General features: G+C 34.5%; 1 protein-coding gene across 1 annotated transcript in view; it reads right to left on the bottom strand.

The window, feature by feature from the left end:
* Rich (Guanine nucleotide exchange factor subunit Rich) overlaps positions 1-23,214 on the bottom strand; it is a 456,640-nt gene extending 433,426 nt beyond the window's left edge. The window contains exons 1-4 of the mRNA XM_090404468.1: positions 22,938-23,214; positions 19,814-19,921; positions 11,204-11,280; positions 5,267-5,374 (exon numbers count right to left, since the gene is read on the bottom strand). Of these exons, the coding sequence (XP_090260594.1) occupies positions 5,267-5,374; positions 11,204-11,280; positions 19,814-19,921; positions 22,938-23,072 (428 nt within the window). The 5' untranslated portion in view covers positions 23,073-23,214. The remainder of the gene's footprint in view (positions 1-5,266; positions 5,375-11,203; positions 11,281-19,813; positions 19,922-22,937) is intronic.
* Between the last annotated feature and the right edge of the window lie 214 nt (positions 23,215-23,428).

Raw genomic sequence — 23,428 nt, 5'->3', positions numbered from 1 at the left:
TATACAAAAAAAAACACATTAATTTAAATGTGAATCTCATGCTGAAATTAAATTCTGTTCATATATATATTCAGCATATTACATTTCATCTGTCTCAGACAGCAATATTCTCTGTTGTTAATTATGTTCACAGACATAATTTAAAATACTACTACTTTTAAACAGTTAAACAACTTACCTTGATAAAATTACAAGGGTGGTCTGAAAAGTTCTTGGCGTAACAATGAAAAAACGAATTTATAATTTCAAATTTATTTTTATTTTTCAACATAATCTCCCTTAAGATTAATACATTTATTCCAGCGATGCTCCACGCCATTATCCCGTCCCCGTAGTGGTTCTCAGTTAGATCTGCAAAATACCCCTCCACAGCTGCAATCACCTCTTGATTCAAAGAAAAAACGCTGACCAGCAAGGAAGAGTTTTAGTTTTGGGAAGAGATAGAACTCAGAGGAAGCCAAAGTGTTACAACGTCTTATACTATTTTCAGCCCAAAGTACACGTAACTTTTCAATTTTCACACTGAACTGGCAGCCATTATCCTTTTGCTCATGCTTTTAATCTTTGGTCCATTTAGAAACTTGTATAAGAGATGCATTTCTGAAGTAAGAACATCCGGTTTCAGTTTTTCTTGGACATAGAAAAAGCTTATGACACAGCATGGAGATATGGCATATTAAAAAACCTCTATAACTTGGGTCTCAGATATATTTATTAAAAACTTCCTGTCCATGTGAACTCTCTAAGTCAGAGTGGGAAGTATGCTATTTCGGCCATATCAAGAACAAGGCGTTCCCCAAGGCTCTGTCTTAAGTGTAACACTTTTTACTATCAAAGTCAACTCAATCACTGAACAGTTTCCTCCCACTGTAGACAATACTCTACATGTTGATGACTCCACAATTTACTATCACTCTCATAACATCATAACATGAGTGTAATTGAAAGAAAACTTCAGCAAGCAATTGACATATTTGATCAATTGCTTGCTAAATTTTGGACAATTTGTGTACGCAGAAATGTTTGTGTACACAATTGTCGAAAATGCACTCTTTACCCAGATCCTGAATTAAAATTGGGATGAATAGGTATTTTAGTAGCTACAGAAGCCAAGTTCTTGGGACTTCTGTGTACATAAACACAAACATTTTTGTGTACACTTTTGTTGAAAACACATTCTTCACCCAGATCCTGAATTAAGAATGGGACGAATAGGTATATTAATAGTTACAGAAGCCAAGTTCTTGGAACTCATCTTTGACAAAAAACTTACATTCCTTGCACACATTCATCAACTAAGAGAAAAGTGCAAGAGAACATTGAATCATCTTTGCACTCTATCCTCTACTGAGTGAGGGATGCTGATTGATCTTCACTGCTTTATCATGCACTTATATGTTCAAAGCTGGATTATGGGTCTCTAGTCTATGGCCTGGTCCTCAAGAATGACCTGGTTCTGCAAGGTTTTGCAATGACCTTTCACCCATAGTCCCCTACATCACATGCTGGTTCTGCAAGGCAGAATGACCTGCGATGGTTGATCACATCCATCATCAAGGTATATGGATAGTTACTGGTGCCTTCACATATCACCCTCAAAATCTTTATGTTGAAGCAAATGAACCGGCTCTATCACTTAGATGGAAACAGTTGTCTCTTAATTATGCATTAAAGATAAAATCCCTCCCAGATCATCCTAAATGGACTAGTCTCTTTTTTCTGCATTGGGAAGCTTAATATCACACATCAGACTGCCATATAAGTCCTTTTGGTATGCATGTTAAAGAGACTATGCAAGCTGTTGGCATGAATGTCGACAACATTGCCTATACCAAACATAACAGCATCCCTCCATGGCAGATTTGCACTCCACCTTGCAATCTCTCACTTTGTCAGCTACAAAAGTCTCATACCCCATCATCTGTCTACTTGCAATTGTTTAATGCACACAGAGCAGCACACTTTGATTTTTTGCCGATCTATACTGATAGCTCAAGAACTGATATCTGTGTTAGCTGTACTGCTGTGTTTCCTGCTATTACTATCTCTGACCAGATCCCACCTGACTGCAATAATTATACAGCAGAGTTGCATGCCATTCAGCTTGCACTTGTGTGTATAAAAGAAAACCGCTACCAAAAGCATGCAATTTATACAGACTCATTGAGTTCTTTACAGGCAATCTCCTCTCCTATGCATAATCCACATCCAATGCAGTATGAGGTGTTACAACTGTTGTACAAAATGAAAACCCTTAATTTCAATGTTCAGTTGTGCTGGATTCCCAGCCACTTTGAAATTAAGAGAAATGAAACCACAGATGCAGCTGCTAGATCAGCCCATACTTTCTCCATGTACTGTTTGACAGTACCATATACATACTACAGACTGTTTATAAGATCCACCATCCCTAAATCTCTAGCTTCATCTATTTCCTGGAGTACAGTGCCATCAATGTGATAAATAGCTTGTAATCTATTTATCCCAAAGTGCATGACTTTACATTTCTTGACATTAAACTGACACCCATTAACTTTTGCCCATACTGACAGCCTATCTAAATCATCCTGCAACTCTACACATCATCATCTATTACTCTACCTAATTTTGCATCATCAGCAAACAACTGAATATTTCCTTCCAGGTTATTTCCTATATCATTTATGTACAAATTAAACAACAATGGTCCCAGCACTGAACTTTGTGGCATACCTCTAGTCACCTGCTTTCGCTGCAATTCTGCTCCTCCACATACCACTTTTTGATATCTGTCAAGCAGTCACCCTTTAGCCACTTAACTAGTGTCATGTCCATCGCCATTTGTTCTAATCTGAGTAATAGTGTTCCATGTGATATTCTGTCAAATGCCTTTGCAAAATCCAGCAAAATCATCGTGTAGCCATTTCCTTTATCCAACTCAGCTGTTACACTATTATAAAAAGTTAGTAAATTACTAAGGCATGACTGACCCTTCACAAAGCCATGTTGACCCTCATACAGTATCCTATTTTTATCTACCTATTCTTGAATTCTCTTTTTTTACAAATTTTTCTAATACTTTTAATACCATGTCTGAGTGATTGATCTATAATTTGCTATTGTAGTAGTCTAAGAACCTCATGCATAAGGAACAAATTCCTTATGCAAGGGAGTGGAAATAATTTTGCCCTATTTCCACTCCCTTGGAACTCTACCACAGCTGACGTAAATTAAACAGCTAGTCAAGAGCACTGCCAGTTCTCTTGCACATTCTCGTAAAACCCTAGCTAATATCTCATCTAATCCCACAGCTGTATTTACAGTAAGATTCTGCAATATCCTAAGAACCTCCATCCACCTGTGTTCCCACATTAGTGTCTGTCACATAGGTTAAAGCAGTAACCTCACTAGGAAGATATATGCTTGCAAAGTGGTCACTCAATAACTCAACTATTTTATCTGCTTCTGTCTCCTTGTGACCATCATCACTTTAAGGTTAATCTTTCACAGTCATTCTTCCTCTTACTTGCCACATAACAAAAGAGCTCTTTGGGATTTCCTTTGGCCTGCTCAGCTAAATTCTTTTCATAATCTGAGTTTGCCTTCCTTGCCCAAGCCTTGTACTGTTCATGAATTTGGCTGGCCACATTTCTCTTTATATACCTTCCACAGCATTTTTTTTCTTCTGCAGCTCATGCTTAATGATATTACTCATCCATATAACTCCTACCCAATTAACCCTCCTTACCCGAGGTATATAATTTAATACTGCTTCCTCTAGATGACCCTTAACTATATCCCATGTACTAACATCCTTACCATGCAGTATTTTATGCCATGGTACAGATTTAAGCTTCTGCCTTACGTTTTCCCAAGTAAAGACCACATGGTCACTTTCACCAATTGCCTCCAATTACTGAAGGCAGCATGTAATGGAGGGGACCTCCATCACATACTGCCTTAAGTAATTATCCCTCAGCAGGTGTATAAATTTTATTTCCTTTCTGCCATGTATTCTTTCTTCCTTCCAGTCTATATCTCCATAGTTGAAGTCCCCCATAATAATCACTCAACCTGTACTCGTACTAATTTGGTGATGCATGTCTTCCAGATCATTTGTACAGCTCCCTAGTCTATAGCAAAAACCAACTGTATATTTTGTCTTACTGGTCTTAATCTCACACCAGATTGCTTCAAATGAACAGCCACCCTCCCATCTATCTCCTCTTCTTTTTGGTTGCAATTCATCTGCTTTCATCAACAGTACTCCTTCCCCTATCCTATCTTCCCTGAAAATACTAAACCCTTCACATTCAAACCCTGTAACTACATCATCTGCTATTAGCCAAGTCTAACTAATGTCTATATCTTTTGGCAAGGTTGCACTAATCAATGCCAAAAACTCCTTCCTCTTGTTCCTGATACTTCTGACATTAGTATATAGAAACAGCAACATCCCTTTATTCCCCCATCCAACTTTACTTTCTGAACTGACTACCCTATTCAATATTTTTGTTTGAGAGAGCCTAGATTCCTCACCTGGTCATTCTCACACTCACTCATTTCATGGTTGCCTTCACACAAACTCACTTTCTTTCACTCTAATTGCTCAAGTTTCCCTGAATTTACATGGAAGCATGCTAAGTGAACAAAGCTCTCTCTCTCCAGATATCTAACACTAAAACCATTTAGATGCAGTCCATCCACATTGCAGAAATCCTTCTTTCCATCAAACAGAGATCACAGCTCCACAAATTCTACATCATTTCTTTTGCATAAGCTACATATAGACATTGGCTATCAATGCCCTCCTCCTCAGTTCGCCTCTATCATAGCATGGTAGGAGACTTACAATCTTCACCTTCTTGCTCTTCAGTTTTGCCTCTTCTAACAACTCCTTTCCATCCTCCCTCATAGAATACTTTTCACCTCAAAAATCATCGATACCAACTAAGACAATCATTTCTTTCGACTTACCTTTTTGCATCTGGATGACGTAGCTAATATCGTAAATGTACGTTATAAGAACTTATATTAAAAGTTCTTAGGTGAGCATCTTTCCATTGCCCACCATCCTGAATACTGGAGGCCTGAAGTAGCTTGAAGTACTATGTTTAGTCACCAGAGCAAGATTACAAATGTACATGCATACAACATGGGTGGTACAGTAATAAAATAAATAAATAAATAAAGATAAATAAATCATGTTTCCTCTTATTTTCTACACTTTCTTAGAAAATACCACAGCCATAATTCATTAAAAAGGATGCTTATAATTAATACTGACCTAGTAATTGCACCTGGAAGTAAAACAGTAACAGACAGCGTAACTGTGATATGATTAATCTTTCTCTTGGCAAAAAGTTCAGCACTTTCCCTTGTGAATCCTGCAATCCTTTACAAATGATAAATATACATTTTAAAATTATTTAAAGTAGTAATCAGAAGAATATCTAAAATAAAAAAATACAAATTATCAGTACAAAAATTAAGAACAGAAAAAAAAAAAACTTTTATACTTCTCTACTATTGAATAAATACTATTTATTCAATACTAAATACTATTTTATATTATTGAATAAAAGCCAAGTTTATTCAATAATCAACAATCACAATTTAATAATCATTTTAATCCAGCTTAAAAAGCCCATTTCCCCATTTTGAGGGAAATTTTATATCTTAAAATTTAAGACTTAAATTATATTATACATTATTAGCTATATTTCAAATGCATGAATCAGCTTGAATGTTTAGAATTACTGCCACATTAACTAAAGCCATGAGGTGGCCTTGGATACAAAGTTCCTGACAATTGTTGACAGGATTAAAATCCAAATTTTTCCATTTATGGAAAGATTTGAATTTACTTAAGGATTTATGTCATTCTTCTGATACAAACCGATGTTCACATGGGTGGAAAACAGGCTGACCTATGAGCAGTTGCATTCCATGTGCATATCACATCTTCTATCTTTATACTTCTCACTATTATTCTGCCTTCTAGTAGAACTGAGAACATTCATTGTAATATATTACAATGAATGTTCCTCTCCAATGTTACATGAAGCTATGTAACACTGGAGAGGAATATTTCTTTTAATGTTTCCCCTTCCATGAAGAGAGAGCAAGCGAGAGACCTTTCTTTAAGGGAACATTGTAAAAGAAGTATTTGACTGGTTAATTTGCTTATATAATATACACTGTGCAGATGTTATATAAACAAACAGACAGAACTCTTTCACTTAAATGAGTTAACCAAAGCACGCTTATGTAAACCAATTTCTGACTAAAACCTTCCTACAAAACAGTTACAACAAAAGACTATCTCCAGACTTCTTTCTCATCAACTAACTCAATGCCCTCTTGACAATGAGAATATTAAGTTAAATTTCTCTTCCCTGTACTGGCTCCATTTCTGTCAGACTAGCTAAAATCCTGAAAGAGTGTTTGATGAAAATATAATTTGCTCCTTTCATAAAAGTATGATCTTTACTTTGTTCTGTTAAATCTAAACATAGGCCACTGAAATACCCTGAAACATCCTATCATCTATGGTGTAATTACACCTCATGCAACAAGCAAAGCCCAAAATCTAATAATGAGCAATATATCAAAGAGTATGCCCGAGATATAGAATACCATAGGTGCAAGGGCACAGCACTTCTACCATGCAATATCCCCAGCTAATTCATATAGTGGCACACCATTAAGTTCATTAGATGTATCTGAAATGCTACACCTGCTACAAGATAGAAAGTGCAATCCAAGCATTAATCTATCTGATTGCTTCAAGCAATGATCCACTCACTACATTAACAGATCCAAGCACCATACACAAAACTTATTTTGATTGACCAGAATACTCTATAATGTATCTGTTCATTCTGCTGCTTGTAATTCAGCTTTTTTTTTTAATACCGTTATATTTTTTGTCCATATGAAGTATGGACAAAAAGTGCAATAAGGAAAACACTAGAAAGAAAAACATAGTATTGAAAAATTTCTGAAAAATCATGATGCTTCTAAAATTGTTTAAAATGGAAAGAAAAAGCTATTTGTGGCAATGGCATAGTTCCCTTAAGTAACAACTAGGCTAAAAAAAATAATAATAAAATTAAATGGTTTTAATTAGAGGGCATTATTTTACATACCTGTATAAAATTTTTGAAGGTAAAGATGGTAAAAAGCTTTGACACAAGACTTGATTAGAGCTGGGATGGTATACAATTAAAATTGTTGAGCAAAAGAGATTGACAACTAAGTACAGAAATACATTCAGATAACAAAAAATGTAAAACCAATGACAAAAAATAAACAACATCGAAAAGAAGAATTATGGAAATTTTGAATTTGAAAGGAATGAGAATAAAAAATAAAGAAAAATTATTGATTCTAAAAAAAAAAAAACGCTGTTGATTCAATTGTTTTGTTAATGAATGCCACTGGAAAAAAAAATAGTTACTAAAAGAGAGCCAAAAGGCTTCGGTTCGGAATGCAAAATTATATAAGCAAAGTGGATAATAGATCCAGCAAATTTCAAAGCCAAATGTAGAAACTATGAAAGTTTCATAAGGTAAGTTGATGAGAGAGCTTAAGGGAATACACTCTGGGGCATTCATGAGTGCTTTAGTGCAGAGACTACTTAGAAGACATAGGTGGTGCCCAAGCGTCTATATATTCGCCTTTTATCAGTCCATTTTGATAAGGTTTCAGTGGCCTGACAGCTGTTTCAAACTGCTTCGTTTTCTTCAGAAACCATGCAGACACCTTAAGAGAGCAAAAACTCTAGTTGTACTAAGGAACTTGAAATGTCAGAGAAATGTATTTTTCGTAAGTGAACTCCCAGGCAGCATGTAAAAGTAATTACTAAAATAAAGAGCCAAAAGGCTTCAGTTCGGTGATGCAAAATTATATAAGCAAAGTGGATATTAGAGTAAATTCCAGTTAGTTGGAATTTACTCTTGGTCCACTGGACAAGTCTAAAAGAACAAAAACAAAATGAGAATATAACAAACACTTGCTTTGTTTATTTGGAACACGATGTCATTTAACTGGGCCAGCCAGTAACCTTGACTACTTAGTGTTAGAAAAATAACAATCCTGATTCAAAAATTTAGTCTTATGACATCTGAAATTCTAACAAAAAAACTATTTTATCCTGTCACATCAAATGGTTCCTCGTGTTATAAAAAAACATGCTACACCATTTGGATCAAAGAAAACAACAGTCTAACAGATATGTGGCAGTGTTATGCTATGTCAGGAACTAGTAAATGAAAGCCATTATCTATTGGAATAAAGGCCTCAATGCTTTAAAGGGATTAGAAGGGAGAGTTTACCAGTTCAATACCATATGAACAAAAATGCATGGATGATAACTGAATATTTTAAGAACTGGCTTATTAGTTGGGAAACAGAATTACAGTATATTTCAAGAAAAAGTTTACTGGTTCATGATAACTGCTAAGGAGGTCAATGCAAGAGGTAATCTCTTAAAGCAATGCAGTTTATGGACCATAGTTGGTGAGAAACAAGGCCATTCAACACTGCTTTGCTCACTGTAGTTTTTAAGTATTCAATCAAGGATATGCGACATACAGCCAATAGTGAAAATGACATCCTATTAGATGTGAACTAGATCAGAGTAAATTCTCTTCTGAAACTGAAGCATTTGCATCTATCAACGGCTGTCTTCAATACTACATTTTCATTACAGTAGAAAATTATTCAAAATCGTCATCGAATGACAATTTTGAGGTGGGAATTGAAGCAAAACATCAGAGTAGATTAAAAGAAAATGAAAGTGATGAGGAAGACACACACCTGAACTTGAACAAGTGACTACCCAGGATGCTAGAACATTTATTACTGCATTATAACTCTGGTTCATGCAGTAAGGCAATATCTCCACTGTGCTGATTTTGTTTAATTGCAGTCAATCAAAAAAAAAAAAAAAAAAAACCAACAGGCTATGCTAGATTAATTCCTACAGTGTCATTAACCTAAGAGCTGCATGCGTGTTTAAATATGCATATAAATGAAATTACTTTGATGGCAAATATTTTACTTTAATTAAAGCCAATTGTTTATCTATAAGTAATAATTTTGCTTTGCAATAACAAAATTGCATACATAAAAACTGGTATGCAATTTTGACATAAAAACTTGTCTAAACTTGTATTTTGTGTTATGTACATCTCCTTTTAAACTTTTGATGTCCAACTTCATGGGCAGCTGCCTTAATTGGGCCAAATTACACTATTCCCAACGTGATCCAATTAACCAAAATCCATTGTCGTCTTCTTCTTCTTCCTTTCACGTATTAGGCCCAGTGGCCTGTTATGGGGCTATCCTTAGCTCTTCTAAGCTGTACCCGTTCCGAAGACAGAGTGGCTATTCCTATGCTTCCCGGTGTGTCCTATGTTTTAGCTGCGTGTTCACGGGGCCGGTTTGCCTGCTTAAAAAAAAAAAAAAAAAAAAAAAAAAATCAGCTAACGCCTTTTATTCCCTTATAGGGAGTTAGGCGAGGCCCTGCAGTCCAAGCCCAAGACCAGCTAACTTGGCTATTTCTGAGAAGGATCCTTAAGCTCCTCATGTCGTCGAAGGGAATTGAACCCAGGACACTCCTTTCCCAGGCATATGGTTGCGAAGCGCATAGCCATTCGGCTAACCGAGCGGACCATTGATATCCATCAATATATAGTTTATATCCATCATCTTGTATAGTTTAATTTCTTTAATATTACTGGATTTTAATATTTTAAAATGATCTTTTAATTTCAAGCATTAAAATATACCTGAAATCTTAGAAGAAAGCAGCTCTAAATTGCATAATTGCTGTTAATTATCCATCCAATATGGGTAAGTCCCTAATTAGGGATTATAAGCAATTAATGCAGTTGGCTTGCCATTCCTCTACTGCATCTCTTAAGGAAGAGTATTTTGTGTCTGTAGATGTGTTGTTCACAATAGCAGTTTGCTTGTTTTGAGGAATAACAAACCCAAAATTCCGGAACCTTCTACTGCCGTATGGCTAACTTACTTTTTGATAGAAAAGTCCTAATAAAGGTTCCTTGAGTCATAGATGGGATTCAAATCCAGGTCTTTCGAATGACAACCCTGAAAGGGCTCCATCGAAACCAAATGAGTTACAGAGGATCTCTATTAGTTATTCATATCTTTAACCCATTGAAATAAATTAATCATCTCAAGTTTTCACATTAAAATTCATGACCTCTAAGTCTAATGGTTACATGCAAATTTATTAAATTTAAATGTAATAATGTCAGTAGAGAAGATAAACTAAGTAAGAAGTAATAAATTAAAACAATTTGTGTATTAATTATTTTTAATTTGAATAACACAAACGGTATTATTTTGGCAATCTCAATTTAATGCTAAGTGATTATATGAGGCCTAGTGATGAAAGAAACCTTATCATGGTTGATAAACTTAACAAAAAAAAAAAGAGAAAAAAAAAAGAAAATTCAACATAGATTTACAAAAACATGGCTATTTCATTAAGAAAATCTGCCATTTTGCTAAATAAAGCTTGCAAAAAAAAAAAAATAATAAATAATAATAATAATAATTTTTTTCTAAAAACTCAAATACAGTGAACCTAATTTTACAATTGGCTTGGTATAAGATCAGATAATTTTATGATGGATTCTTTATAAAATAAGTTTCAGTGTATGATTAAAATGTGCACTCACAATCGGTGTTTTATTTTTTCCTTGAAGTGACTGTTTATTGGACTCATCAGAATTGCATATTCAATATTAAATTATATTGTGTAAACAGTTAACCATTGGTCTTAATATTTTGAATTAAATTAAATCATTTATATTTTACACCCATCATAGGGAGAAATAAATTAGTTATGTGGCAAAAACTTCCAATTCCAACATATTGGAAATAGGTTCACATTACAGTATTTTCATGACATAATTGGGACTTTGGAATAGATTACTATCATAAAGCAGGGTTTTGTGTAACCTGTTTAAATTTTTTTTTGAATTTAAGCCTTTACAGACTATTTTTGGAACTATGAACGCTAGCAAATTTTTAAATCACTCAAAAGTTTTGCTTTTATACTCTCTTTACACAAACTTTTTTTATTAATATTGCTCATCTTCTGCATATAGTCTAGTACTAATACTGCACATTATTAATAATGTAACATGCCATACATATTTATGAGAATATTTAAAGGAAATCATACTTGCTATCTTGTTGTTCATACAATGTCCGAGAACGGTCTATATCCAGATGATAGAAAAGCAGGTGACTTTTTGAAGTCTGAAAAACAGGCAGGTATATAATTTTAAAGCACTCTTCAAATATTAGTGCATAAAGAAATGTCACAGCTGTAATAACAATAAAATTATATCTATGCTTTTTTTTTTGTATGAAATAAATGAGATACTGCAGAGGTTATAAAAAATGTGCACCATCTATGTATTTTTTTAAATTTATTTCAATGCATGGAATAAAGGAGTACTGCAAAGGTTATAAAAGATGTGCATGATCTATGCTTTTTGAAATGAGATAGTGAATTGCTATGCAAAATGAGATAGGGCAGACCACTGCATTTCATAACATACCAGGGTAGAATAGACATCAAGATTAATGTTGTTAACTTGAGAAAAAGGAGACCAGTAATTCATTTTTCTTTTCATCTGTATACATAATATTATTTCTAACACTGCTGGAATGATATGAAATTCGGTATTTTGGGAATTTAAAATTAGTCAAACCAATCTATTTTGGATTAAATCAATCTTTATCTGATTTAATCCAAAATAGATTGGATTGAAATCTATTTTGGTGTGCAACCCACTCACAAAAGTTTTTTTTAAGTCTATACAGTACATTAGCACATAGTGAATTAAAGCTTAGATAACCCATAAACCATGCTCTATAGGCATGGAAAAAAGATAAGGACCAAACATAGAACTTATCAAGCCACCTGAAGTTTCCAGGGTGATGATCTTACACTGGCCAATGAATCATCTACCACCTCTTCAAGTGGTAAGAATGTGGAATATGCATTGAGTATTTTGCCTAGCTTTGTCTCAAAGGTGTCTGGCATGCAACTGCTGTCATAATGAATATAAAAGTAACATTATTATAGTAACTGCACTGAATCATGATGTGGGCAGTCAGAAGTATCTTAATATTATCATTAATACTACAGTAATAGTGAAAACCTCACAGGTAGAGAAAAAAACTGACTTGCTACCACAAAGGTCACTATGTCAGAAAGCAAGATTGTTTTAGTAGCATTTAAATTTACTAAATTATCTTCATCCCACTAGAGAATGGCTAGAAGATTGGTGTTTAAGCACTGGCCATAGAAGATCTCAGGTCACCTGAATACAACAGTTTTGAGAATGACTAAGAGGAATGGAGTGTGTGCTGTCATCGGCAAAGCTCTGAATAGAACTAGATGTTAGTGAAAGGAGATAATCTATGTATAGAAAAAAGTGTATGTGAAAGCACAGGGCCTTGGCAGTACTCTGACAGATGGAAATTCAGATGTGAGGGAACCACAAGCATTATATGACCAGAGAGGAAAATAAAAATCTACTCACAAAGGATAGAAAAGAGACTAAGAAGTTAGATGGGATAGAAAGTTGCAATGCCAGACTTAATCAAATGCCTTGGAAATATCAAAAACAACCACATGAAATCCCCAAAAATCTTTCAATGGTCCATGTCCAAAGGCAGGTAGATAAGATCAGCAAAAATATATAATGTAGAATGAGAATGGTGAAAAATATTGGTAATCACTAACTGATGGGTGTTCATGTAGTGAAGAAGCCAATTTGATGACTTCCTGCATCACTTTTGAGAGTACTGAGGAGAGAGATGGGACAACAGTTTGATGGCTGATTTAACTCCCTTTTTCAGAACAAGCTGGATAAAAGCTTGTTTCTGGTTTGCTTTCATACTGAAAACAGATGCCAGAGTTCTCTCTTAGATGGTATTCCTCTAGTTGTGCTAAGAACTTATGTTCCAGAATTAGCACCCATTCTGTGTCACTTTAACTAGATATCCTAGTTATCTGGCATTGTTTATCAGTATGAAAGAAAACCAGAAACCTGATCCTTAATGGGTTGAAGGATCAGAAGAAGGATAATGAGGGTGCTTTGTCGAACAGTAAGGGGAGATTTACCTTAATTGTTTAAACAAGAGTTGAAAAAGAGGAATGATGCCATATGGTTTTCCTTATCCTTAGAAGATGTTGCCACTGTTCCATCAAGATGAGAGAGAGAGATAGGGAGGGAGAATATGGTAGGACAAAAATTTTGTGTAAGAGCAAAGGACTGAAATGCTCAACTTCCATTTAAGTAGTGTACTTGGTTCTTCAAACTTCATCACATTTTTGGCAAGCATAGTGCATGTGATTCTTACAAATGTCTGCTTTATTTAGATTTGACGGGGGGTTTCAGTTGTTATAGGCTGGGGGGGGGGGGGGGGGTAGCATAAACCAATGAACGTATGCTGCATTTTTATCATGGATCACTTAGACGTATTTGTTGGACAATCAAACCTTGTGAAATCAACAACTTGAAATTTTTCAAAAGATCTTACGAAATCCCAATTTATTAAGATGTTCTCAAGAAAATTTCTCTTGGATTGAGAAATCTCCATTTAAAATCACAAACTTGTTTTTCCAAGGTGCAGATTTTGAGTGGAATTGAGAATATAAAGGGACTAATCCCAACAAGAATAATTTCAGTTATTAGATCAGAGCAAACGCTTGGATCAAGAAAGTGAAAACAATAATCACACACAAAAATCCTGAAGGTCATTGCAACTGGCACCATTGTAGTGCCATAAGATATGAAGCTAAGACTGGCAGGAGAATGATGACCTGTAGAAAAAGAAACATGGACAAGGTTTTAGTTAGAGTTGCCAAGAGGAGAGATAATGCATTTAGAACTGGAGTTGATTAAGAAAAGGTCCAGAGTGTTAGGAAAATGATTATCTGGAATTCTGGTAGATAGGCAGGTTAACAATTTGCATTAGATTATTACTAACAGCAAACAATTTAGCTTTCTTCCAGCTTGATCAGTGAAGTTAAAGAAGGAGCCAGTTTCGAATTGTGGATGTTAAAATGGCGAAGGAACATATTCACTCTTTGGGCGATTAGATTGTACGCGATCACTGTCAGAAATAGAAAATCAAAAGAAAGTCAGCACAATCAGAATTAGGAGATCAGTAAAGATAATAAAATGAGGCAAGGAAATCTTGAGCCAAAGTAGATCACAAAGTATTACAATGACACAATCATTCTCCTATAGAACAATTTTCTGCCTGATATCACAACCCTCTTTGTCCACATGCTTTGCTCTACTTATTTTGTGTGGCAAAATAATTTATACTTACAAAAAAAAGGTATGGCCATGGGCTCACCTCCCCCCCCCCTGCCAGCTGACTTGAGACTACTTTGAGCAATAAGCTCTAGACTCAGCAAGTCTAAAGCCCAAGGGTTCACTCAGATTATGTTGACAATTCATTCAACATTTGGCTGAATAGTTGCCAAACATTAAATACATTCCTAAGCCAAAAACGTGCTTCCAACTTACCATCAAGATTTAAAAATAACTCTCTTCCTTTCCTAAACACACTTTCCACATGTCTTTACTGTTATCATACCACCATTCAACAAAAAAACTGGAGGGGGGGGGTCCGTTAGCACCCTCAAACATTGAGTGCTCACAATTTGCTCTTCTTAACAGATACTGAAGAATGACTATGAAATTGCATGCTTAGCCATTATAAAGAACAGCTATAACAAAAAACAATTCACAAGATCTTTAACAATAATGCTACTAAAGATTACAAAAATGCAATAACCATACCATATATTAGACGAATATCAGAAAAAACACTGCATAAATATTAAGGCAACATTCAAATTCAGAATTATATACATTGTGATGTTGACAAGAGCATACACAGTTCATCCGTATGAGCTATATATATCCTCAGCCCACCCATGGTACAAAATTATATATTATATGCATTATAAGTTTGCATATAACCTTTCATAGGTAGGAACAACATAAAAAATTAAATTAAATAAATCCTCTTCTTTACCTTGCCCACCCAGGGGTTTACAAAAACTTGCAAGTAATCCTATACCAGGGAAATAAGATGCACAATTCCAATATGAAAAGAAGAAGACAGATGATACATTAAATTCTTTCATTATAGCTTAATCATAAATTAACCAGGCCTTTCCAATCATGTCACAGAATTAATTGGAAAAGCACTAAGTCTCTACACCACACCAAAATTTGGTTTGAAAGAAAATTAAAAGGGGTTTATAAGATGCTGATTCATCAATCCAGTATCAACAAGAATGATGGATTAGCAATTCCAAGAATCTCGAAGACCCATCTACAATCCACATAGTATTTAGGTATAGAACATAAGAAAAACAAGATGGCAGAACCCCTAACACAAGAAAACATGATCAGTGGACAGAACCTAAAGATAACGGTACTGTAGAGTAGTAGCAACTGACATAGTTAAACTTTTAATGTTTTTATCATTTTTATTTTATTCCATTTTTTTTATTTAAAATTCATTTTTATTTTAAATTTTGCCCTTCCTCCCTGTTCTTCTCACCAGAAATCAGGCTAGTATAAACAGCTAAAAAAGCAGTTATACGATAGTTTAATTATGTGCATCGCAATGTTGACAATATTTTTGTTATCGGACCATATGGCTGCCACACTTTAGACACTTTCCTCAGTCACCTGAACAAACGACACAAACGCATACAATTCGCAACTGAAATTAAAAGTTAGAATACACTTCCATGTTCACATATATGCTTTCTTGATGATGACCTTGACCAAAACTCAATCAGATCTGATCTCTCACAAGAAACAGTTGACGTCCTGCTCCCTAACTTTCAACAATATCCAGATATCCAAACACAATCAGATTTTCCTTCTTGAAGTGATCTACACCTCCAACCTTTCCTGGTACATAGACATTTCAACCATAGCTTCTGCAGTCACCAAAAAAATTGGTGCACATTTCTGCACAAGACATTACTTTTCACACCTTCACAGCTGCTAACTCTATACAAATCCCAAATCTGCCAAACTATGGAATATGGCTCACATATTTGGGATGCACTAAAATCCTCTCAAAGTTTGCACTATTCTATCCAGAAGAGGACAATATGGTTAATTAATAATCCTTCTCTTGCATAACCACTTCAATCCCTCTCTCTCATAAACATTCAGTTTCTGTGTTATGCTTCTTCTAGAGATACTTTCATGAACAATGTTCTATGGAATTGGCCGCTATTATTCCTCCAAAATCATAAAAACAATAACTATTGCCAACTAACACCCTTTTACAGTCCATCTTGAAACTAACCAAACCAATTTTGCTGCCTCCTCTTTCATCCCATCTACTTCTGTTGTTTGGAATAACCTTTCCCAAAGAATACAACCTTCAGTTGTTCCAAAAAAAAAGCAAACAGATCCCTCCTCTTTTCTTATACTCTTGCCCCCACACAGCACTGATCTGCTATAGATCTTGTGATGTTTCATCTGTGAGTGAGACAAAAAAAAATTAAATACTATTCCAAGCTTTAAATATAGAAAAATTTACCGGAGCTGTTGACAACATAACTTTTTCATGATCTCTTTTATAAGTTTTCAAAACTTTAAGTTCTTTTCTACATTTGGATGTAAAATGCAAATAGATTCATAATATTGTCCACTGTGTTTTTGTAATTATTCCAAATTAGTCTTTTTTCTTTATACTTTAATATATGATTATGTACCTATCAACAGCTCACTTATGATGAATTTTTTTTGACATAGTATTGCTATAATATATTTAACAGTGTTGTTGCTTCTTTAAGATATCATAACACCTATCAGGCCAGTAAAACCTAATAATGCACTAATAAAAGGTGAATATTAATAAATCACTTAAGGAATTGACAACGTATATAAGAACATAAATTAAATAACACTTTAATAAATATTTCCGATATTTCGGCAACGTCACGTTGCGATCTTCAAAAGGAACTTACAAAAAAGGCACGTGCACGTAGGCACGACAACACAGTAACTGAGAATGAAATGAGGAAGCTATTGTTCTCCTAAAAGTCCTGATGGTGCCCACCTAGTGGGCTATGTAGGTGTTCTTGGCCGTTGGGCTGAAGGTCTGCTGATGTAAGCCTCCCAATGTAAGTCTCATTGCATGAGACTGCAATTTGGGGCAGTCTCATGCAATGAGACTTACATTGGGAGGCTTACATCAGCAGACCTTCAGCCCAACGGCCAAGAACACCTACATAGCCCACTAGGTGGGCACCATCAGGACTTTTAGGAGAACAATAGCTTCCTCACTTCATTCTCAGTTACTGTGTTGTCGTGCCTACGTGCATGTGCCTTTTTTGTAAGTTCCTTTTGAAGATGGCAACGTGACGTTGCCGAAATATCGGAAATATTTATTAAAGTGTTATTCAATTTATATTCTTATATAAGTTGTCAATTCCTTAAGTGATTTAGTAATGCATAACCAACGTATAAGTCTGTCTACGAGAAAAGGTGAATATATGGGATCATGTGCAGAGCTCATGTCATTTAAAAAGTGCAAACCAAGGTGACTTGTGCCAAAAGTTATGTTCTCAGACTCTCTGGCAAAAGTTCAAAACTAAGTTTATTCCACATATGGCTATAAAATATCCATAACATTCTCCATTTCAATATCATAAAGCTATCATTAAATTTTATATGGAATATTTATTAAAAAAAAACAATATAACATCAAAATCAGAACAAATATTACACTCAAATAAATTAAAAATGTTAATGGAACTTATTTTAAACTGTGAAATAAAATAAATAATTATGAATTTATTAATTAAAATGAATTCACAATAAATTATGATGTAAGAAAGAAATTTTTGTCTTTGGTAAATGGTAAACCAATTTAATTTACCATCATTGCACAACAAGTTGTTTATACAAACAGTAGGAAACAGCAATGGCAGTCTTATCTCACCAGCCTTAGCTGATTATTTCATGGAGCATCTAGAAAAAGAACTCTTGGACATTATATTCTCTCAGTCTAATATATGGTTACATTTTCTTGATGATATATTTGTAATTCAATCCTACACTGAGTCAGAATTACTTCAGTTCCTACAGAAAATAAACTCTTTGTACTCCCATATGCCAGCCTGGTTGGCTGAGTGGTTAGCATATCCGCTCTCCAGCCAAGAGGCTGCATGTTAGAATCCCACCATGGACATGGATGGTTGTGATTATCTGACTAACTCTGCATGGAAAAGGCATCTGCAACCCGACCACTTCATCTAGCAGAAGACTTCACTCCCAAAATCCAGTGAAGTAGGGAGTGACCATAGAGCATCTACAAGCATCAAACGTGAAATTTTTTTTTGTACTCCCGTATCAAGTTTACTATTGAACATAAATCCAATAATCAACTACCGTTTAATAATACAAAGCACACACACTCTTTCAGACATGTATAATCCTATGCATTATGGGAAGGGCCAATACACTGATCTGTTTCGACCTTTAATGAGGTCTCAAAGTAGGATGAGGCTATTGATGTGAAGTCATACCTGTAAAGAGCATGCCTCTATATAAAGTAGCCCAGTTGCGAAGATACTTCACACACCAACGCTGTTTGCTTGCACTTGGATAAAGGAATAAACCAAGAACATAATTTCTTGGCACTTTTAATTAATGGTATAACCAGGTGAAAAAACTTCCAACATCTCTCTCTCTGATCCAGAGTATTTTAATAATAAGGTTTAACACATTTTGACTACTTGTGTATGGGTAATATTCGACTTCTGAATACTTCAACCCTGGTATTTCTTCTGGGTCTGGCTTTCGCTGATGGCGTTATGTTTGTCTTTGGGTTTGCTTGCTTCCTGGGGAAGTAGAGAAGCTCTGCTCAGTGGCAGGTTTTTGCCTGTCACTAAGTGGAGCCACTGCTGAGTTTTCCTGTCCAGGAGTGATGAGTTTAGTATTGACCATTTAGGATTACTCAGTGAGATTTAGGGTGATCTTTGGAGAGGTATCCCCTTCATTTTAACATTCCTCAATAAAAGTCGAAACAGTCTGGACAGTGGTCCTTCCCATAATTCATAGCATTATACATGTCTGAAATGGTGTATCTTTGCATTATGGGATACTAAGGCAATTGATGTGAGGTCATTAGCCTCGATATAAAGTAGCCTAATCGTGAAGATACTTCATTTGCATTATTTGCTTACACTTGGATAAAGGATTAAACCAAGAATATAATTTCTTGCATCTTTAATGTACAGTATAACCAAACGAAAAAAAAACTTCCAACAGTAGCAACTAGCATTGTTCCAGCACATATACAGTAATTAATTTCATTTAACATTTTTTATTCTGGTTACTTATTTATATGTACCAATTGTGAAGTTCTGATAACATCTAACATATGTAATTAATTGTTTTTAGTCTCTTTTATTGTACAACTTTTGCTAATATCCCTGACGCTGACAATGCAAGTCTGATGACTAATGAAACATGTATGGTTATATTTGTTTAGTTTTATTAAACTTGTTATTTATCTTAAAACATTTAATATTGGAAGCTGTCTACAGAACCATTGATTGCTGTTTATTTATGTTAGGAGTTGTCAAATTAGGAAGAGTTATATAAAATTCAATTGCTTTTGATGCAAAATTCAATTTATGATATAACTCAAGTATGCAACTATGATGTAAACAAGCACTATTCCATGCAAATTACAAATATTCTAAAAAAAAACTTACTACAATGACTACCATAGCAGAGTCTGGCTTCCATTCTGCTATTATATTGGTTCCAAGAGTTGAGATTGAGTCTTCGCTACGCTGATGGCATACTAACTGTACACATGGCTATCAAAAAAATAAAATAAACATACTTTGATTTGCTGTTTGATTTAGCAAACAGAGCATGCTTTTTATTAATTTTATAATGTTTAAATTTTCATAAATTCATATTTATAGGATAATCAAAGTAGTCATGCACCATTTTAAAGCGATAACCATCTTAGAATGATATGCTACTATAGCATATGTGTATTTCTTAATTTCACATGAAAACACAAGAATAATATTTATTCAAATTCAAAATCCATATATTTCTACCTGAAAATGACAGCCAATAATCAGTGGCAACAGGTAGTTGAATACAAAGGATTAAACAATGGATTAATTACAAACAGTGAAAGCTGTGTGATGTTACACATGAAACAGCACTTATGAATAACTGAGAAAACATTATTAGCTATCAATTAATTGTATGATTAACTAAAAAAAAAAAACCTTAATCATGTGTGATTGGAATAACCCTCTCCCATATCTTTGATAGTAATAAGCAGTCATTCTGATTCAAGTTCGGATGATGGAGTAAGGCAGTGGAGCTTCCTTTAAATAAACGTTTGAACATCTAGTGAAAATGATGGATTAAGTGCATTTCAGATCATAGGATACTGTGGTCTGTATGTATTCCATGGTGTGAAAGGCGAGATTTCAATTTCCTGAGGATTATGACTGGTGTTCTCATATTCTTTTCTCCAGTGAATGTCCAGTTTGTTCGAAGTCAGAAAGATTACAGTCACGAGGAACTTGGAAGATGCCAGGAAGAATGAGAGGGGTAGCTTTTATCTTTAGAAGAAGGAAACAATGAAAACAGTTTTGAATGAAATAAATGCAGCCACTAGATTATAATTATTAAGAATTCTAGAGACTGTTTCTGAGATGTCAGAAATGTACAAGATAGCACTTCTGCATACTGTTTCCTTGTTATTTGAGCTGAATTATAGGAATCAAAAATGCAGTGCGTAGTCTGCTCTGAGAAGCCATTCAGTTTAGGAAATCAAATTCCTGATATGCACCCTCAGGGAGTGTACAGGATATTATGATAGTACAATGTGGAAAAAAATTACATCATTACTAGTTTCCAATGGCCAATTTTCCTCCAAATTAATCTGTTATCTGTAAAGACTCCAACATTATCAGATCTTATCATTCTCTCTTTTAAGGGGCACTTGTTACTGTATCATTCAACCTAGACCGTCTTGCTCCAAGTCTTTTTCCTGCCAACCTGGCAAAGAACACTTGTATTGAAAATCTTTCTCTCACATTCTGTTTAAGTGACCATACCATCAAAGATTAGCTCTGCTCTTTCCAAACATGACCAAACTAATCAAATTACTGAATGGCAAGTTCTTTCCTAATATCCTCATTTTTAATATTATACTACCATTGAAGCTTTTTGTTCACTTCTATAATCTTTCTCAGAACTCTCATATCTGTGGTCTCAAGTCTTTCTTTGAGCAAGAATTTTTATGAGTTTTCACTAATTTCTCTTATTTGATAAAAATTTATTCAGCTGACTTCCTACCATATCAGCTTTACTAATTCTGTTGTCTCTTTTCATATTTAACTTGTCATCTTCACTAAAATGTGTACATAAATAGCTGAAATGTTTTACTTGTTCTACAAGTTCTCCATTTAGGATACAGTCGATATTTTGAATGTTTCTACCTATTTTCATTGTCTTTGTCTTTTTATTGCTGATTTTCATACCAAAATTTTGTCAGGACTGGATTTAATTAGAAGTATAACATCACCAGTATAAAGAGCTAAGATCACAAAATTTATATATCATTTGATGTTTAAAAGTGTATGATTTAGTTGTTGCAGTGCATAGCATATAATGTTAGCAATGAAGGATGATAAGAAAGATGATGAGCAGACTGCTGTTGAATGTAGTGTACAGTAAAGATAGGTTTGCTGGATGCTAAATTCGACATACTATTCCTTTTTTTACTACTCCTAATCTAGGTGTAGTAATAAAGGGATGGCAAGTATTGGATGGCTAGATATTTTGCAATATCTAGAATATCATCAAGAAAATCCAAAGGAAAAACTCTAAGCTATCTATGACTGAGATTAACCTATAATTGTGAAACATGCTCAACACCAAAAGGAAATAGAAAACTTATCATATTTGAAAGAAAATTACTAAGAAAAAATTTTGGACCATCTTATAATCAAATTACTGGAGTGTGTGAATGAAGACTTAATGAAGAACTATGAGATCCAATTCAAAGATCATACAACCTATCATTTATAAGAAGCAAGAAAATTGAGTGGTTTGGTGTCATGTTTGGAGAGATGTTGATCAAACAAGTACTTAGAAATAAAATTGACAAGAAAAGACCCACAGGAAGACTTTGAACATAATGGATGGATGTGGTAATGAGAGACTAAAGACAGCTGAATCAACACTTTGTACCAGATATAGCTTATGACAGACTGATAGTAAAACCTAGTGATGGCAGCATTAGACCTAAATGGTTCATTAAACTGAAAGAAAGTCTTATTAGTTAAGAATGCAACAAAAAGACTATGTAAAATTACCAAAAGATGGATGAAAACCAGCACCTAGTTGGCATCACATGACACAGAAACTTGGGCATCAGAACACCAGGTGTAATGCTTAATAACTATAGGTTGATGCCTACTAACATTTTTATTCTTAGTATGGCTTATTCCTTAACTGGAATAAGCCAGACTGAAACATTGATCTCAGTAATTTCGTAGACCAAACTTGACTTGCAGAAGGATACTCAACACTTATATCACAAAGTTATACTTCAGCAATTTTATACATGTCAGCCAATGCAGAAGGCCATTATAAAATCATTCCTCGCCTAATGGAAAGTAACAAACCAGAAACGATTCTGAGATTAGTAGAATAAAACATATGAATGAGAAATGTGTTTTAATCTAAAAATACATAACACTGCAACTTAAAAATAAAAGATACAATACTGAATGTAAAACACATCTGCTGAAGTGAAATTAATCACTTACTAAGGAAAATAACGCATGGTGATCTCACCTGAGCATTCCAAATGCTGATGCTATCATCAGACAAAATCCCAAAAAGTGACCTATCTCGATTACAGAAAACATACTTTATAACCGATGATCTTTCTAATTGTAAATATTTAGGCCACCCGATCGGAAAATACATTCTTGCCTACAGGGCCACAACCGCCTTTTAACTTTAACAAAGCAACGAACTTGACAAGACATCATTTCCTATGCAACACCATGCAAGCCATGTTGTATACTTCACAAAAATCTACAATAAACAGCTATTAACCCCAACAGACCATCTCAACAACACAACAGATTGACCAATGAACGTCAATTTATCAGTGTATAAATATGAAGCATGTGTCGCCGCCTATTAAATCATTATGAATTTACTATGATACAATAATACATTGACAATGCTAAACTTTAAAAACTGAACGAACACAGCTGTCGGCAATAGCACTTAACAACGTAAATTCAGCAAATGAGAAAAATTGATATGTGAATGAA

The sequence above is a fragment of the Typopeltis vanoorti genome, chromosome 14, assembly GCF_054136105.1.
Source record: "Typopeltis vanoorti isolate ZY-2024b chromosome 14, IOZ_Tvanoo_1.0, whole genome shotgun sequence".
NCBI classification, from domain to species: domain Eukaryota; kingdom Metazoa; phylum Arthropoda; class Arachnida; order Uropygi; family Thelyphonidae; genus Typopeltis; species Typopeltis vanoorti.
Note: the sequence above shows the minus strand (reverse complement) of the source record. Positions and strands in the feature narration are given on the sequence as shown.